This window comes from Homarus americanus, unplaced genomic scaffold (assembly GCF_018991925.1).
Source record: "Homarus americanus isolate GMGI-L3 unplaced genomic scaffold, GMGI_Hamer_2.0 scaffold36699, whole genome shotgun sequence".
NCBI classification, from domain to species: domain Eukaryota; kingdom Metazoa; phylum Arthropoda; class Malacostraca; order Decapoda; family Nephropidae; genus Homarus; species Homarus americanus.
In genome coordinates, this window is record NW_024724553.1 from 1 (window position 1) to 16,283 (window position 16,283).

Below are 16,283 nucleotides of genomic sequence, written 5' to 3' on the forward strand. Positions count from 1 at the left end.
TGGTAATATTAAGATATTCTTATGGTCATGGGTGGGCTTAGGGTCAGTTCTATAAAAAGTTTTCTTAGTAATGTTTAAGCATTTGTCTATGAAAGATCTAGGGTATTTAAGGTTTGAGCCAATATTATATATATATTTGTATTCCTCATCGATGAATTCCGGACTGCAAATTCTCAAGGCACGTAAAAACATTGTTGAAAATACTGACTGTTTGACTTTATTATGGTGGGCAGAATAATAATGAATGTATGAACACACATTAGTTGGTTTTCTATAAATAATGAACTTAAAAGTGTTACCTATTCTGTGTATCAGACAGTCTAGGAATGGCAATTTACAGTCTTGCTCTAATTCCACAGTGAATTTGATCGAGGGGGCTAAGTTGTTAAGTTGTGGTAGGAAAGCTTTAATGTCCTCATTACATGGCCAGAGACATAATACATCATCAACATATCTAAACCAGACTGCTGAGGGTGGTAAAATATTACTTAATAGTTTCTTTTCAAAGAATTCCATATATAGGTTGCTTAATACAGGTGAGAGTGGATTACCCATTGCCATACCAAATTTTTGAGCATAATATTCCCCATTGAATTCGAATTTGCAATCCTTAATACATAGTTTGATGAGTTCGATGAAGTCGTCTTTCGAGACGGGCAGTGAAATGTTATCCAGGGAATCTATGAGGAACTCTAGTAAATCATCAACTGGGACCTTTGTAAAGAGTGATGTTGCATCAAAGCTGACCAGTTTAAAATCATGATTAATGTGTAAGTTATTGAGTTTATCAACCAGATCCATATTATTCTTGATATTGGAGTTAGAAATGTTGCCAACTAGGGGATTTAGTAAAGAAACTAACCATTTAGATAGTTTATAAGAGATTGACCCAACTGAGCTAATGATGGGTCTTGCTGGGTTATTGGGCTTGTGGGTCTTGATTACACCGTGCATGTATGGCAGTGGAGGGGAAGTTGAAGTAAGATGTTTAATGAGCGTAGCTTTGCCTCTCAATAGGGACTTCAGTTTTTTGTTGAACTGGGTGTTGACAGTGTTGAGAGGATTATTTATGAGTTTAGAATATGTTGTGGTATCATATATATATATATATATATATATATATATATATATATATATATATATATATATATATATATATATATATATATATATATATATATATATATACAGGGATTCTTCTTTTTCTTTTATTCAGGTACATTTCTTGTGTTTAGAAGAGGTAACCGCTAATGCCCGTCAGTTGTTTTCCTCCCCTGATCCAACTCTCTTGCCCAAGACCCCTCTGGGCAAGAAGAAATCTCGACTGAAGAAACCTCATCACTCATCAATTGCAGGCGAGATTTTTTATGGGAATCCTTGGGAATTGTCTCAGGTTTTTAATAAATTATGGTTTATTTAATTTACATTTATACAATTCAAAAACTGATACAGTAGGTTCAGTGAAAAAAATATTCAAGATAGAAAGTACAGTACTGTACAGTAGAACCTTGTTATTTCCAACTCGGCTAATACAGATTTTGCCTAATTCAAACTTTTCTCAAGCATGAACAGATAATTTCTACTTTGAACCAATTGCCTATGTTCAATTTATATCATCCTGATTTGAACCTAACCAAATTAAGGCCAAAATTCCAGCCACGGTGCAGCCACTAATAGAAAGTCAGTTGGCGCTTAACACGCTGCTGTAAAAATCTGTTGTTGATCAATCCAAGTCCAGTCCTATTAGCTTTGCAAATTAATGATGAGTTCAAATGAGGAAAATTCAGAGGAAAATATAAATCTCTAAGCACAACAGGCAAACTGAAAATATTTAAGAACTTGAGCAATAAAACCAATAAACACCACAGTTGTTACATGCATTTTGATCCATGTCTTGCTTACCGTACCCCTAGATCTCACTACCAGGCCGGGGGGGGTGTAACTGTTCCCCACTTGTGAGCTACAGTATATATTATGTTATGGGTATTTTTCAGCTTTGCTGTTATCCCACATTTAGCAATAATTTTACTCGAACGTTAGGTTTTCAAGATGAGGGATACAGTGAGTTCTGCTATAACGCGTGTTTTGACAACGCGAATTGGCTCTAACGCGATTTATGAATAGAGGAACGATATTTGTATAACTCGAACGCTTGTTTGCTGTAACACGATTTTGCTTACTATTTCTCCAATTTTGTGGCATTAACTGTGAATATGGTAAAGAAGAATATCTCCAAGAAGTGTTCTGGTGATCGCATTCCCGGTGATGATCGTAAAAGAAAGGCTATAACACTTGAAGAGAAGCTCGATGTTATCAACCTCAAAATCACCCTTCTCCCCCATCAAGTTATATTCATATTTTTTCAAGGTAAAGTGTTACATTTACTGTATGATTTCATTATTAGATATGAATGTAACATTTATTTAGACTGTGCTATCCTTTGTGTTAGGCTAACTACTAAATTTTTTTTCGATTTGAGAGTAATCTGCACCTAACCCTATTTTCTCCATAAGCCCTGTTATTTCTATTACACGAATTTCTATAACACGATGTTTTACAAGAACACAACTATCGCGTTATAGCAGAACTGACTGTGTGTGTATATATATATATATATATATATATATATATATATATATATATATATATATATATATATATATATATATATATATATATATATATATATATATATATATATATATATATATATATATATTGTCCCTCTAGAAACTTCTGTGGCGCCTCAGTGACGAGGTAAATAATGAAAAAGTTTTTTTTTAACGTCGAGCGCTCGCTGTCACTACGCACTTAGGGGTAATTTTTCCACTTGCCTTTGTGTCCGAGATGACCAATAATAATTCATATATTTACTGATCATAATACTTATTTCCTATAAATAATTCATTAAGAATTTATTTTATTTGCATTACTGTACTCTTCATAAAAAGTGCTCAGCGACATACACATGCAGTCTGTCGTCAGGCTTTATGTTGGGAGAGCATGTAGGTCATACAAATAATTATCGGAATAATAATTCCACAAATAAATACATTTATAACATAATTATAGCATTATCATCTATTAATACTAAACTAAAATAAAACTACACAACTTTTAGTAATACAGTGGTCCCTCGGTTAACGAGCACAATCCGTTCCAGCAGGTTGCTCGTTAACCGAAACCATTGTTTCAATGGGTTTTGGGTAATTGGTTCCAGCTCACCGAAAATTGCCTAAATTCAACAAAAATGGTAGAAAAGTTCACTTACTTTGAGGTGTGTATGTAGAAGGCTCCTGGATGATGATGATGTGCATTTGAAGTGGGAGGTGGAGGAGAAGAGAAGGAAGTGGAGGTGGAGGAGAAGCATTTCACTGCTTCTTGGAAGGTGAGTCACCTTCCATGAAAATGTCAGGAACCTCTGGACTGACAGATTCTCCACCATGAACATCCTCTCCCCTTCTTGAAGTGGAAGGCTGAGGGATAGCATCTTGTTCCCTCTGCCTTTTACTGAAGAAAGTGTCAATTGTGGTCTGTGGGGCATCTGTCCTCCTCACCATTAACTTATGTTTAAAGAAGGAGACCACCGAGTCCTCAACATGACACATAGTTAGTTCAGTTTTTTCCACTTCTGGGTGCTTTGAAGCTGGTTCCCTGAACTTCTCCCAGTAGTAAATCACATCTTTCAACTGTTTAGCCGACATATGGTCATCACTTTCAATTTCCTCCTCACCACTGTCAGCCTCTACCTGTAACATCTCATCCAGTTGCTTAAAGTCATCAGGAGTAAGTTCCTCCTCATGAGACATCACAAGCTCTTCCACATCCTCCTCCTCCACTTCAAGGCCCAATGACGACCAATGGACACAAACTCCTGGTCCAACTCTGTTTCTTCCTCAAATCCCTCAAAATCATGGGCTACTGATGGCCACAGAGCTTTCCATGAAGAATTGAGGGATCTAGTGGAGACTTCTTGCCATGATGACACAATCAATTTTACAGCCTCCAGGATGTTGAATTGTGTCTTCCAGAACTGTTTCAGTGTTAGTTCAGGATCATTGGAAGTTGCCTGATGACATCTCCTGAACATTTTCTTTATGTACAACTTCTTGAAGTTGCTGATCACATTCTGGTCCATTAGCTGTATGATTGATGTAGTGTTTGGAGGCAAAAACAACACTTTCACAAAGTCAAATTGATACTCCAAATTGCTGGCAAGGTCAGGATCATGACCAGGAGCATTATCCATGAGGAGAAGAGCCTTTAAAGGGAGTTTATTGGTGGTTAGGTAGCTCTTGACAGAAGGGCAAAACACATCAACAGCCCATTCATTAAAGAGCTGTCTTGTCACCCATGCCTTACGGTTGGACTTCCAATAAACTCCAAGCTTTGTTCTTACCACTTTCTGTTGCTTGAACACCCTGGGGTTTTCAGAGTGGTAGACAAGCATAGACTTCAGTCGGAAATCCCCTGAAGCATTGGCACCAAGCAATAGAGTGAGACGGTCTTTCATGGGTTTATGCCCAGGTAAAGAGGCTTCATCTTTGGTGATGAATGTTCTTTTGGGCATCTTTTTCCAGAACAGCCCAGTTTCGTCCACATTGAACACTTGCTGTGGAAGATAATTTTCTTCTTCCATCAGTTTTTTAAATTCAATTAAAAACTTTGCTGCCCCTTCTTTATCAGCACTAGCAGCTTCACCATGCCTAACAACACTTAAAATGTCACTTCTTTTCTTAAATTTTTCGAACCAGCCTTTGCTAGCCCGAAAATCTTCAAATTCTGTTCCTGAAGAACCAGGTTGATCTGTCTTTAAATGTTCATAAATCTCCCTGGCTCTTTCACAAATGAAATCACCAGAAACTGAATCACCTTTCATCTGTTTTTCCCTAATCCAGATGATAAGTAACCTCTCAGTTTCTACGATTAGGGATCTACTTTTAAACACTCTTGTAGATTTGTCTCTCACGTTCACTTCCTTAAATTTGTCTTTTTGTGCAAGAATTGTCGACACAGTTGATGCCGACATGCCATATTCTTTGCATAGCGCATTTGATTTAATACCTTGTTCGTGTTTTTTTATTATTTCCTGCTTTATTTGGATTGAAATCACTTTTCTTGATCTCTTAGGCCCCATGCTGGATTCAAACAATGGCAACACGTATTTTTCAAAGTTAAACTAGCTGTAAATAAAGAATATTTTCTTTAAAGTAACACTGCACTGCACTATATATTGTCAATATGTAAAATAATTTTCAAAATGACCAATAATTTGCTTGGAAACACAGAAAAAAGCGTTTAGTTGAAGAGAGTCTCAAGCAAGATGTTACCTCCAGTGAAAACAGAGAGAGACTGACGCCTGTTTGCTGTGTTAAGAGGCTGGATGCCGCGCATTAAACTAGTCACTTTACCTTCAATTATGTTCAATAATTGTTAAAATGACTAAAAAATTGAATATTAAACTTTTAAAATTATTGAATAGTATAAACTTCTTGATATTTACAAAAATAGTAAGGAATTTAAGCCCTAGAACCGATTAATGTATTGGCGGACTGATACTAAAGCTGGTTGCCCGGTCAGTGCAAGCGAAAACATGTTGAGGTCGGTTCGTAAGAAGTTCGTTAAGCGAAATTTTTTTCGTTAAACGAATTGAAGATCCTTATGGAAGGCAGTTCGTTAATCGAAATTACGTTAACCGAGGTGTTCGTTAAGCGAGGGGTCACTGTATAATGATGATATAATAAATGACAATAGAAAAAAGAAAGGAAAAAAAGTTCAAGAGTGAGAAACAATATATGTATGCTGTGTTGTCAAAGTAAGAGAAACAATTGAGACCCTGCAATTGTGTGTAAATGAGGCAGAAAGTCAGTTCAGCAACCTGGGACTTGGTCACAATTTTTGTGGTGCCATATGGCAGCAGAGTCTACCATTAGACAATACTTATGCTGCCAATATCTTCCCAGGTGGTAGTACCTCCATGTTTGGTAGCTGCCTACTACCCATGGTTCTGGGTTCCCAATAAATTTATTTATGAACATGATCTAGGAATGTAACTTGGAATACTGTACTGTACTGTATGTCTTTCCATAGTGTTTGCTGTTTTTATTATTATCATCTTGTATTCCACCTGCATCCCCGCAGAAGATGAAGTATTTTCATCATCCAAGAGGTTGTCCACTTGTAACACAGGAAGCAACATCAATAATCAAAGCCCTCTTGAAACACCCCCAAGGAGGGGCAGAGCTGCATCTCGGGTAATTATCCAAATTGTTACAGGAATAATTGTACTGTAATGATTTTTTTGTTTGTTCTGTTTAGCCATTTCCTGTTGCTGAATACACTGGTCTTGAAAGTATTCTCTGTTAACATCCCTCCTATGAAGTTTTTGTATGTGGAACAATTATTCAAGTGCTTTGTATTTTGTTCCTTCATATTTTTCTCCTCGCTGCAATTTGTATCTCATTAGTAAGGAAGAAATGATAAATAGTTTCTTATTAGTAATCATGTTGGGTACATAATACTGTACACTTGACGCATATTAGCAATGTAAATTTGTGATAAATTTCAAAGAATAATACTGTATTTTCTATAGCCATAACTTGGATTATTTTACTATTTCTGACAGCTCGCTCACGAGAAAATGAAAAGGGTACCTATGACAACAAAAAAGACAAGAGGAACATGTCAGGTTATTTTCAAGGGAGACTCCTTTGAAAGCAGCTCCAGGTATTTATGGACCATTGACACCTTACTTGCCATTTTATAATAACTCAAGTGAATGTTTTATAGGAACTCCATTGGTGTGGCCATGTGGGTGAGAGTAGATGTGGGGTTAAAGTTGTTTGATTAGCTTAGATCAGAGGGCAGACAGAGCCTAAATTGAATATGCAAAATGCCTAGGCAACATTTTCAGTGGTAGCTGTTTTAAGCAAAGTAATTGTCTCAGGTATATGAACTCTAAAGTGACAGATCTTGTAACTACCATATCCATATTAACGTACTGTGGTAAACTTGTGGAATTTGGCCAACCATGTGATGTTAAAATACTTCAGAAAATATATATTTATGTACCTGTAGTCTATGTAATTTACTGATTTATGCCTTTTTTTCAGTTATAAAGAAGAAGTAAAAGGAGCAGACTCTGGTCATGGGGAAAATTGTGAGTCTCATTTTGAAGAGATGGAATATGAATCAACTGTTGATCCTTGTGAATCAGCTGTTAATCCTTTAGCACTAGACACACCAAGTAAGAAGAATGATGGTGTAAAATGTCTAAGTGTTAAAGTCAGTCTTGAAAGATTATCTCATTTACACACATCTCAAGAAGTAGATAGTTCAAAAGATACAACACAAGTTACTGTTACAAATGCATATCAGGAGGAAGGTGTAGGTTGTATTAGTGAAACAACTTGTTCATACTCTAACCTCAGGTTAGAAGACAGCGACGATAACAAAAGCACCAGAATAAAGGAACTGGATGTTCAGAGATCAGGGAATGAGATGTGTAAAGGCAAAGAAAAAGAAGAGCCTTTATCTCCCAATAATTGTACTGAAAATGCATGTACAAAATGTGAGAATTATGACGAGTGTAATTCTCAATCCAGAACCCCTGAAGAAGTTAGGATTTTGCCAGAGCAAACAGAAAAACTTGTTACAACCAATACCAAGTGGTCGAACCACTCGAACAAAACAAAAGGAATTGCAGTTATCAACACGAGGAGATATAACAGATAATATGGTAAGCACAGCAGATCAGCCTCATCCCATTCCCAAACCAAGATTAACTCGTACAAAGCAAAAGGAGGTCTTACCATTGCTCAATACAATTGATGAATCAGAAGGTCAGTTGTTACCACCCATGGACTTTCCAAAACCAAGAATGACTCGCACAAAGACTAAGGCAAAAGAACAGACTAACAAATTTGAAAATGTGGAATATGATTCACAGTCTTCAGTAGAGGAGGGGTATAATACCCATGAGAAAGCTGTTGCACAGCCATCTGAGGAAATCCCAATGTCTCGTTCTACTCGTACAAAGAAAAAGGTGATAGAGGTAATTTCCTTAACTGACACTCCAGTCAAGAATGACATTAATAAATCAGTAGACAATGAATCACAAAAACCAAGGACAACAAGAACAAAGAAACGAATGTTTGACGAGTTAGGTGTAGATCAGCCTACTAGATCTACAAGGACAAAGTGTAAGAAAATGGAAGAACAACCTGAAAAAGAATCTGTGGCTTCAGAAAAACTTGGTCTATGTTTATTTCTTACTGAATCTGAAGATGAGAAAGACGGCAAATCATCTCAGGTTGTACAGAAATCACCACTTGTTAGGTCTGTTCCATCAGTAACATCTATGAAGCCATCACAATCAGCGACCTCCTATACCTCTGAGAATACTGTAATGGCTGCTACATCTACTCAGAACACAGAAATTGGGCCGGTTCGCCGGATAATCGATCTAAGGTGCGCCAGTTGCCAGCTTTATTATTAAGCCCTTGTCCATCGTCGTCAACTGTCCAAGTTGTAACTCCAGGTAGTCCAGTACACACTAGTTTTAAGCGTGCTTGCTGTACACCAAATTCAGACAAGGACTCTCCAATGTCTTCTACTGTACGCCAGAAGGGGACACGCGCGATGACCCCTGTAAAACATTCTCCACGAACATTTGCTGGGTGAGTGATGCTCTCGAGGTGTAATAGGTGGAGAATAGTAATATACAGTATAATGATTGTAAAATGTGCAGATAATGGCCACAGACAATAAAATTATTTCATTAAAGGAACAGTATACAAGTTAAAGTGAGGGAGGAGGATTGAGTGGTTCACTAAGGTCAAAGTTACTATGTTCATGAAATGTACTCTTTTGTCCCCTGCTGCTTTGCAAAATATGAGGACTAGATTTTAGTTATCCATCTCTCCAACTGTTATCAAAATTTAAGAACTCTAAAGTATGCACAGTACAGTTGGTCCTCACATTACGCGGTTAATGTAACCCGGAGGGTCCCGCGGAAAGTGAGGAACGCGTAAAGTGAACAACATAACATATGGGATTAATTGAAATGGAGTCCAGGCCGATCCCCAAACTCCACTTTTTGACGACACACAACTATGTTGTAGTAAAAATATTATCTTAACTTTATGATGGCATGCACACACAATTAATAATTAAGAGAAATATCAATAATATTAGGTTTTTTAACACTTACATTAGTAGAAAAGATGGCTGGGCACACGGGGATGGGGGGTTGGTTCCGAGGCAGAGGGCAGATTATTGGCCCTCACCTGTATCACTGGTATCAATTGTATCACTATCCACCACAGAGGCTTGCAGGGCCTCTTTGTTAAACCCCTCAAAGTCCATATAAGTCCATATCCTCACTATAATTATCACTATCACTGACTTGGGCCGGTTGTGGTGGGTGGCGGGTAAAGAACTCGGTAATGTTTTGATGACTGGGCGACCTTGTGCGCACCATTTTCGCGCCTCTTACACAACATGGCGGATGGCGGGAGGTTTGGATCCAAAAATGGCGCGGCTTGCCAGCCGCTCTCCGCGTAATGGGGTTCACGATCGCGGAATGTAAGAATGTTAGGTTCTGGCAAGGCACCGCGTTAACGGTGAAACGCGGAATGCGGGACCGCTTAATGTGAGGACCAACTGTATTTTATTTTGAAACTTTACCAAAGTATGCATTAGCAAAGCCTTTATTTTTTATACCTTATGCCAATTTTTAGTCTTCCCTTTATAGTCAGGGGCATAACCAGAGATCAAGGTGAAGATCAGACTTATAAACAAACTTTGTGATTGCTCTGAAACTTTCGACAGTATAGCATGTTTCCCCATGATCTTAAGCAGTCAGTGGTGTGAAGAAGTCAGGAGTAAAGTGATATTGGGAAAAGGTGATCTCTCTCTGATAATCTTGTTGTAATCAGTCAACAATTGTAAAAACATTGTTGATCTTTAAAGTTGACATTGTCTGGTAGTGGAGTATATTGTGTTGATATTTCAAGATAATTTCCATATTAGTTAAAGAGTTACAGAAGGATATAAGTTGTTTATTATATATTGAAGATGAACTTTCCCTTATAAGTTAGACCTCAATCGGGACTGTGCATGACACTTTGTCTTTTGGCGATGCAAGTTGCACCAGTGTGTCATGGGGATATTTTCATTGGTTAAGAAGTTGTGGAGTGAATACAGACAGATTTCTGTACTGTATCCAGGGTACTGCTGTAACCTTGAAGGTTAAGTCCCCACTTGGTCCATGACGTATTGCCTGGCAGTTGCTACATTGTGTTAATGTACCTTGATATCCTTTTTGGTTCATAGGTTTCAGGGTGGACATGAACACTTCATTAATATGCCTAATTTTATCCTTGAAGATACGGACAAAATATTATTTGACAAATTTCATTCCACTTATGCATAATGTGGTAAAGCTTCATTAAGATGCAATATTTCATAGTTTTAAAGTTATGGTCCTGGAGGGAGGGAGGGACAAATAGCCTAATTCTGCAGTGGTGGTGAACAAATCTGTTTCTGTTTAATTAAAAAAACCTGTTATACAAAGTAGGTTTACAGTAAAGTGGGGCCATTTGTTTTTAGGATACTTTTATTATTTTCCTGGTGGGGGTGGAGATGACATCATGCCAGTATCATTTTGATCTCTACATTTGCATTTTTTTTTTAGTTTATTTAATCAATTTATCATATTTCAGCTCAAAAACAGGCTGTACTGTACGAGAATTGGCAACTGCATATCAGAATCACATTGGAGAAACCCTTAATGAGGTTGAAGAGCTAACTTCTGAGGAGTGTGAGGTGTGTTTATAAGTGGTTGAGTTCGTTACTCTGGTAAAAAAAAAATGTATACAGTATAGTCTTCATTTGCGCGGTCAATTGAACCCGTGGAGGTCCGCGTAAAACGTGTAAACGAAATAACAGAACATATGGGATTAATTGAAATAGAGACTGGGCCGACCCCCAAACTACACTTTTTCTGACACAATAGTACGTTGTAGTAAAAATATCATCTTAATTTTATGATGGTATGCACACACAATTAATATTTAAAAGAAATATCAATAATATTAGGTTTTTTAACACTTACATTAGTAGAAAAGATGGCTGGGCACACGAGGATGGGGGGTTGGTTCTGAGGCAGAGGGCAGATTAATTGGCCCTCACCTGTATCACTTGTATCAATTGTATCACAATCCACCACAGAGGCTTGCAGGGCCTCTTTGTCAAACCCCTCAAAGTCCATATCCTCACTATCACTGACTTGGGCTGGCCGTGGTGGGTGGCGGGTGAAGAACTCGGTAATGTTTTGTTGACTGGGTGACCTTGTGTGCACCCTGCCCGCGCCGCTTTCCGCGTAAATGATGGAATGAACCGTGTAAATAAAAATTGCCAGTCTGGCAAGGTGCCGCGTAAATGACCAAACGCGTAAGCCGAGACTATACTGTATATATATTTTTAATCCTCCCAGTATAAGTCAGTGAGTTGTGAGTAATTTTATTGCTTGTCCATGACTCCTGTATTTGTGATGGCCACATAAAGCAAATATCCATTTCTGTTTATATAATGGCTATTTTATCTTTCAGGTAACACACTCCCCAGCTCATGTAACACGACATGCACGAGTTAGACATGCAAAGGTGAGAAGCTCCTCTTGGTTATATGTAAACTTTTAGAAAATATAGTACAGTATTTGAGAAATTATTACTAAACCTGACATGAATATAATAGGTTGAGGTGCATTTGTACAGGGAGTAAGTTACTAATGCAAATTAGACTTACACTACAGTAATTGAAAGAAAAGCCATTGACTATGCTAGTGAACAGGACGTTGTCTCTTGCCAGAAGTCATTAATGTTTAAAGATATTTATTGCCACCACCAACAGGGTCATGTGAATAGGCCTTTCAGCAAGCTGTCTTAAGTTGCCATTTCTGACTGTTGGCATACTTAATATGAGTCTTTTCCATGACAATTCATAGGGCTGCCATGATTTTTATGTTCAAGTGTTTAAGGTACCATTCTGGGTGAGTTTGTATTTTTCTTGGGTGCAATCTGATATGCACAGGGACTGTCACTTAGTCTAAAGATATAAGGCTAACCAACCATTTACAAGAGTTTCCAATTTACCTTTTTTCTTCCCTTTTAGATATTACAAATAATATATGATTGCTATATCTCATGGTTGTTAGCTTTCAATCAGTCCTGACCCAAAAGGAGGTGAGTTTCTGATAGTAATCATTGAAATTTGTAAATGGCTTCATTATGTGTGTTATGTTTTTGTGTATTTCGAGTGTTTCTGGCATGACCATTTTGTTCTTGAGGTTTCTGTTTCCCTTGATATGCCCTATGTATACAGTATAGGAGCAGAGAATAGAAAATTACAAAATGTAGATAGAATAATAGTGTAAATTACATAAAATGTACTATTTAACATTAATGAAGAACTTATTACTGTACTGTTACGATTATATATTCATTTCTAGAAGCCTCAAATGTTCCTTTAACAGGGTGAGAGTTCAACAAGAACTATCGCTCGCAGGAGTTTAAAACGTGCCCTAGAGATTGCAAGAGGTGCCGAGTTGAAAAAAGCAATGAAATATTCGGAGGTTTGATTTTTTCAGTACTGAGAGCATTTACTTGGGCTAACATACAGTACTGTAATGTAAGGGTATTGTTAATTAGGAGGTGGTAATATTAGAAAGGGGAAATTAATGGGTTCACAGGGAATTACAGTATACAGACCCTCGCTTTAACGGTCTCGGCTAACGTAATTCTGGGTTAACGAACTGCCTTCCATAAGGATCTTCACTCAAGTTAACGAACAAAATTCAAGTTAACGCACTCTCTTACTTAACCGACCTCAACATGTTTTCGCTTGCACTGGTCAGCAACCAGCTTTAGTATGAGTCCGCCAATACATTAATCGGTTCTAGGGCTTAAATTCCTAACTATTTTAGTAAATATCAAGAAGTTTATACTATTCAATAATTTTAAAAGTTTAATATTCAATTTTTTAGTCATTTTAACAATTATTGAACATAATTGAAGGTAAAGTGACTAGTTTAAAGCGCAGCATCCAGCCTCTTAACACAGCAAACAGGCGTTAGTCTCTCTGTTTTCACTGGAGGTAACATCTTGCTTGAGACTCTTCAACTAAACGCTTTTTTTCTGTGTTTCCAAGCAAATTATTGGTCATTTTGAAATATATTTTATATATTGACAATATATAATGCAGTGCAGCGTTGATTTAAAGAAAATAATCTTGAATTAAACCAGAGAGCTAAAATTTTATGGGTGAAATGGCACCATGGGGTGACTTCTCTTCCACCCCAATGCCTTCTCTTCTTCCTTCTCCTCCACCCCCATTGTAATTCCCATCATCATCATCATCATCCAGGAGCCTTCTACATACACACCTCAAAGTAAGTGAACTTTTCTACCATTTTTGTTGAATTTAGGAAATTTTCGGTGAGCTGGAACCAATTACCCAAAAACCCATTGAAACTATGGTTTCGGTTAACGAACTTTTCGGTTAACGAACGACCTTCTGGAACGGATTGAGTTCGTTAACCGAGGGGTCACTGTATTGGTGCTTATTGTTTATCAGAACTATTTCACCATTAAACAGCTAATAAATGTTTAATGTTCGTGAGTTGTAATGGGTTGTGGAGGTTGTGTTGATTTTTATTTGCAAAGAAGCTATTCGGGTTTACTTACATTTTGAAATGTGCAGATATAATGGCCCTTTCCCCCAAAAAACTAACTTTACTTTAATCATTGATATCTTATGAAATGATAGTGTGCTGTATTTGCATCACCTGGCTGTATTTATATACAGTATACTATCCTTCATATATGGTCACTCTATGTATGTATTGTATATTGGTGCATCCCTCTTAATGGCCAAAATCCACATGTACAGCACCTAGAATTTGAAATTCCTTTTAGTTATTAAACTTGTAGTATGGTAAGCATTTCCTTTGTGCATCTTTGTTCTTAGATTAGTTCTTCCTGTTCATCCACAATTTCTTCCTCACTTGTATAGCAGTAAACATAGAATTTTTTTAAATAAAGTATGTTTCTTTTTCATGGGACTACTTTGCCACTACCAAACCCTATTATTTTGAGTGAACTCTACCTACTTAAATGCATTCTTTGTAAAGTACAGTAGATAGCAACTGTACACTCTTCAAGTTTTCGATGTCCATTCTTACAATGAAACCTCCATATAATGGATTCCTCTCTCCATATAATCTGTTAGATGGGGTTTCATATCAAATGGATCCTCAATATAAGAGACTTTTATCTCTATCTAACATACTGTAGTTCATTAGATGTGGGATTCACATAAAACGGGTCCTCTATATAGCGGAGTCTCCTTTCTACATTGTCCGTTAAATAGAGGTTTCACTGTAGTGTACAGTAATTTAATTTTGCAATGGGTAACAACAAACAGTATAGTACAAGTATTGCACCCTTTTTTACTCATAAACCTTATTACCAGACTTGAATCAATCAGAACTGTACTGGTATAATTGCAGATTTATGAAATGTATGTACAGTACAGTATTTATATTTACTGTACGAGGCAGTGGTGAAAGATTACTGTATTAAATGAATGGTTTGATTAATGTTAGTCCTCATATACTGAGATCACATACTGTACTGTACTGGGAATGGTAATTATTGGAGAGCGGTTCTTAGTATGACAGCGCTTGACGTATATACCAATATTGTTAACAGTGGCCTGGCATTCTTAAAAAAAAAATTACTTTTGTGATGTGGTTTAATCAAAGATGGCATTTATTGTTTAGCTTTAATCAAGAATATTAAGTTGTTAATCCCTGGAATGTTCTTCAATGGTGGCTTCATCATATCTTCATTGTTTTATGCCCATTTCTCTTGTCAGGTTTCTATCTCTCAGATAATTCGTGACTTCTCCCCATGTCAGAATTACCTGTAAGTATTTCATAGTTAAATTTATGGAGGGGTTAGTGTATGTTCCATCATATTAAGATAAATCAAATGCATGCAGCAAATTTCGTGTTTCATCTTGAAAAAAAGCTGAACTATGTCAATAATATATTAACTCACTGTATTTATTTCAGACTCCAGACTCCCAGAGAGTTCGGATAAAGCCCCCTGCCAGAACCCCACCTGCAACTTGTACTTCAGATAAGGTACTGTATTTTCAAACTTGGGTGTTTTTTTGTATTTTTCTTATTACTGTTATAGTTGTGCTGTCCAACTGAGTCATAAACTCAATTAAAAGAGATATAAATAGGGATTAAAAATATAAGGAGTGAGCTTGATCATCTTTATTTCTCTTCCACAATTTGGTGATGTGAACTACAGGCAGTCCCCGAGTTATGAATGGGATCCAATACATTCACTACAAAAATCTCTAAGATCCCATATTTTACATTACTTTACTTTCATTATTCTGTATTGTTTAACATCACTTTATTTACAGTATTTACATTATTTGTTATGTATGGGATATTATTGTTGTTTTATATGGATGGCATTCTATACTTTAATCTCTTCTACTTATCACTTCAACTGGAAGAAGCAGTTGCTGAGCATTTAGACATTTTGGAAAGGTCGGCATTTGCTAAACTCCAGGGGAATTGTAGCAGTAAGTGGATATGTCCTTGATTTGAGTGACACCTTGTTTGCAGCTGGGGAAATGTGCAGTAGTATTACATACTGCATATGGTATACTCTATATACAATATACACTTTCCTTTGTTCTGAATGATGCCTTTACTAAATTTTATAATTGATATATTTTTTTCCTATGTAGGTTATTCGACCAAAGAAGATTTTACTCAGCAGCAGCAGCAGTACCCATGGTAGCTCTCGTGATACACCAAAAACTTTCTCAAGAAGTCGGCTGATGCTTACCTCGTCATCCTCGGTAAAACACAAGATACAAAAGGTTTTGCATACAGTATTTATTATATACAGGAACACCCTGGTTAATGAGAGGGCTAAGGACTGACGGCAGTTGTTTAAAACCTGAAAAGTAATTCACTATAGCACTGTTCGTCATACACCGATGTTACTGAAAATAGATTCAAGACATGGCAACAGTGCAGCAGCAACTGCAACATTAGAAATATATAATTCTTATGCTAACAGCCATTATATTTTAGTGTATTTTGTTCTAAGTCTTTTAATGAATAAGATAATAACTGTAGCAGTATTTTATTTTTATTATCAAAAGTATCATGTAAATTGGACTCTCTCTCT

At 36.8% G+C, this 16,283-nt stretch overlaps 1 protein-coding gene across 4 annotated transcripts; it reads left to right on the forward strand.

The window, feature by feature from the left end:
* Positions 1 to 1,341: 1,341 nt before the first annotated feature.
* Positions 1,342 to 16,047, forward strand: LOC121864413. Of its 4 annotated transcripts, XM_042363436.1 has the most exons (7): positions 5,894 to 6,254; positions 6,626 to 6,726; positions 7,113 to 8,678; positions 10,725 to 10,827; positions 11,613 to 11,666; positions 15,137 to 15,208; positions 15,835 to 16,047. In XM_042363436.1, the coding sequence occupies exons 3-7, from the start codon at positions 8,605 to 8,607 to the stop codon at positions 16,030 to 16,032; spliced, it is 501 nt and encodes a 166-aa protein (XP_042219370.1). In that variant the 5' UTR covers positions 5,894 to 6,254; positions 6,626 to 6,726; positions 7,113 to 8,604; the 3' UTR covers positions 16,033 to 16,047. The 4 variants fall into 4 exon arrangements, 3 of the variants coding, with proteins under 3 accessions (XP_042219370.1, XP_042219371.1, XP_042219369.1); XR_006088581.1 differs by lacking the exons at positions 15,137 to 15,208; positions 15,835 to 16,047 and adding an exon at positions 1,342 to 1,393 and having other exon boundaries at positions 6,142 to 6,254; positions 11,613 to 11,631; XM_042363437.1 differs by lacking the exons at positions 15,137 to 15,208; positions 15,835 to 16,047 and adding an exon at positions 12,218 to 12,528.
* Positions 16,048 to 16,283: the final 236 nt, after the last annotated feature.

Coding starts and splice junctions, on each gene's coding strand:
- LOC121864413 (XM_042363435.1), top strand. CDS start 6,641: ATGAAAAGGGTACCTATGACAACAAAAAAGACAAGAGGAACATGTCAG. Junction 6,727..7,112: donor TCCTTTGAAAGCAGCTCCAG/GTATTTATGGAC, acceptor CCTTTTTTTCAG/TTATAAAGAAGAAGTAAAAG.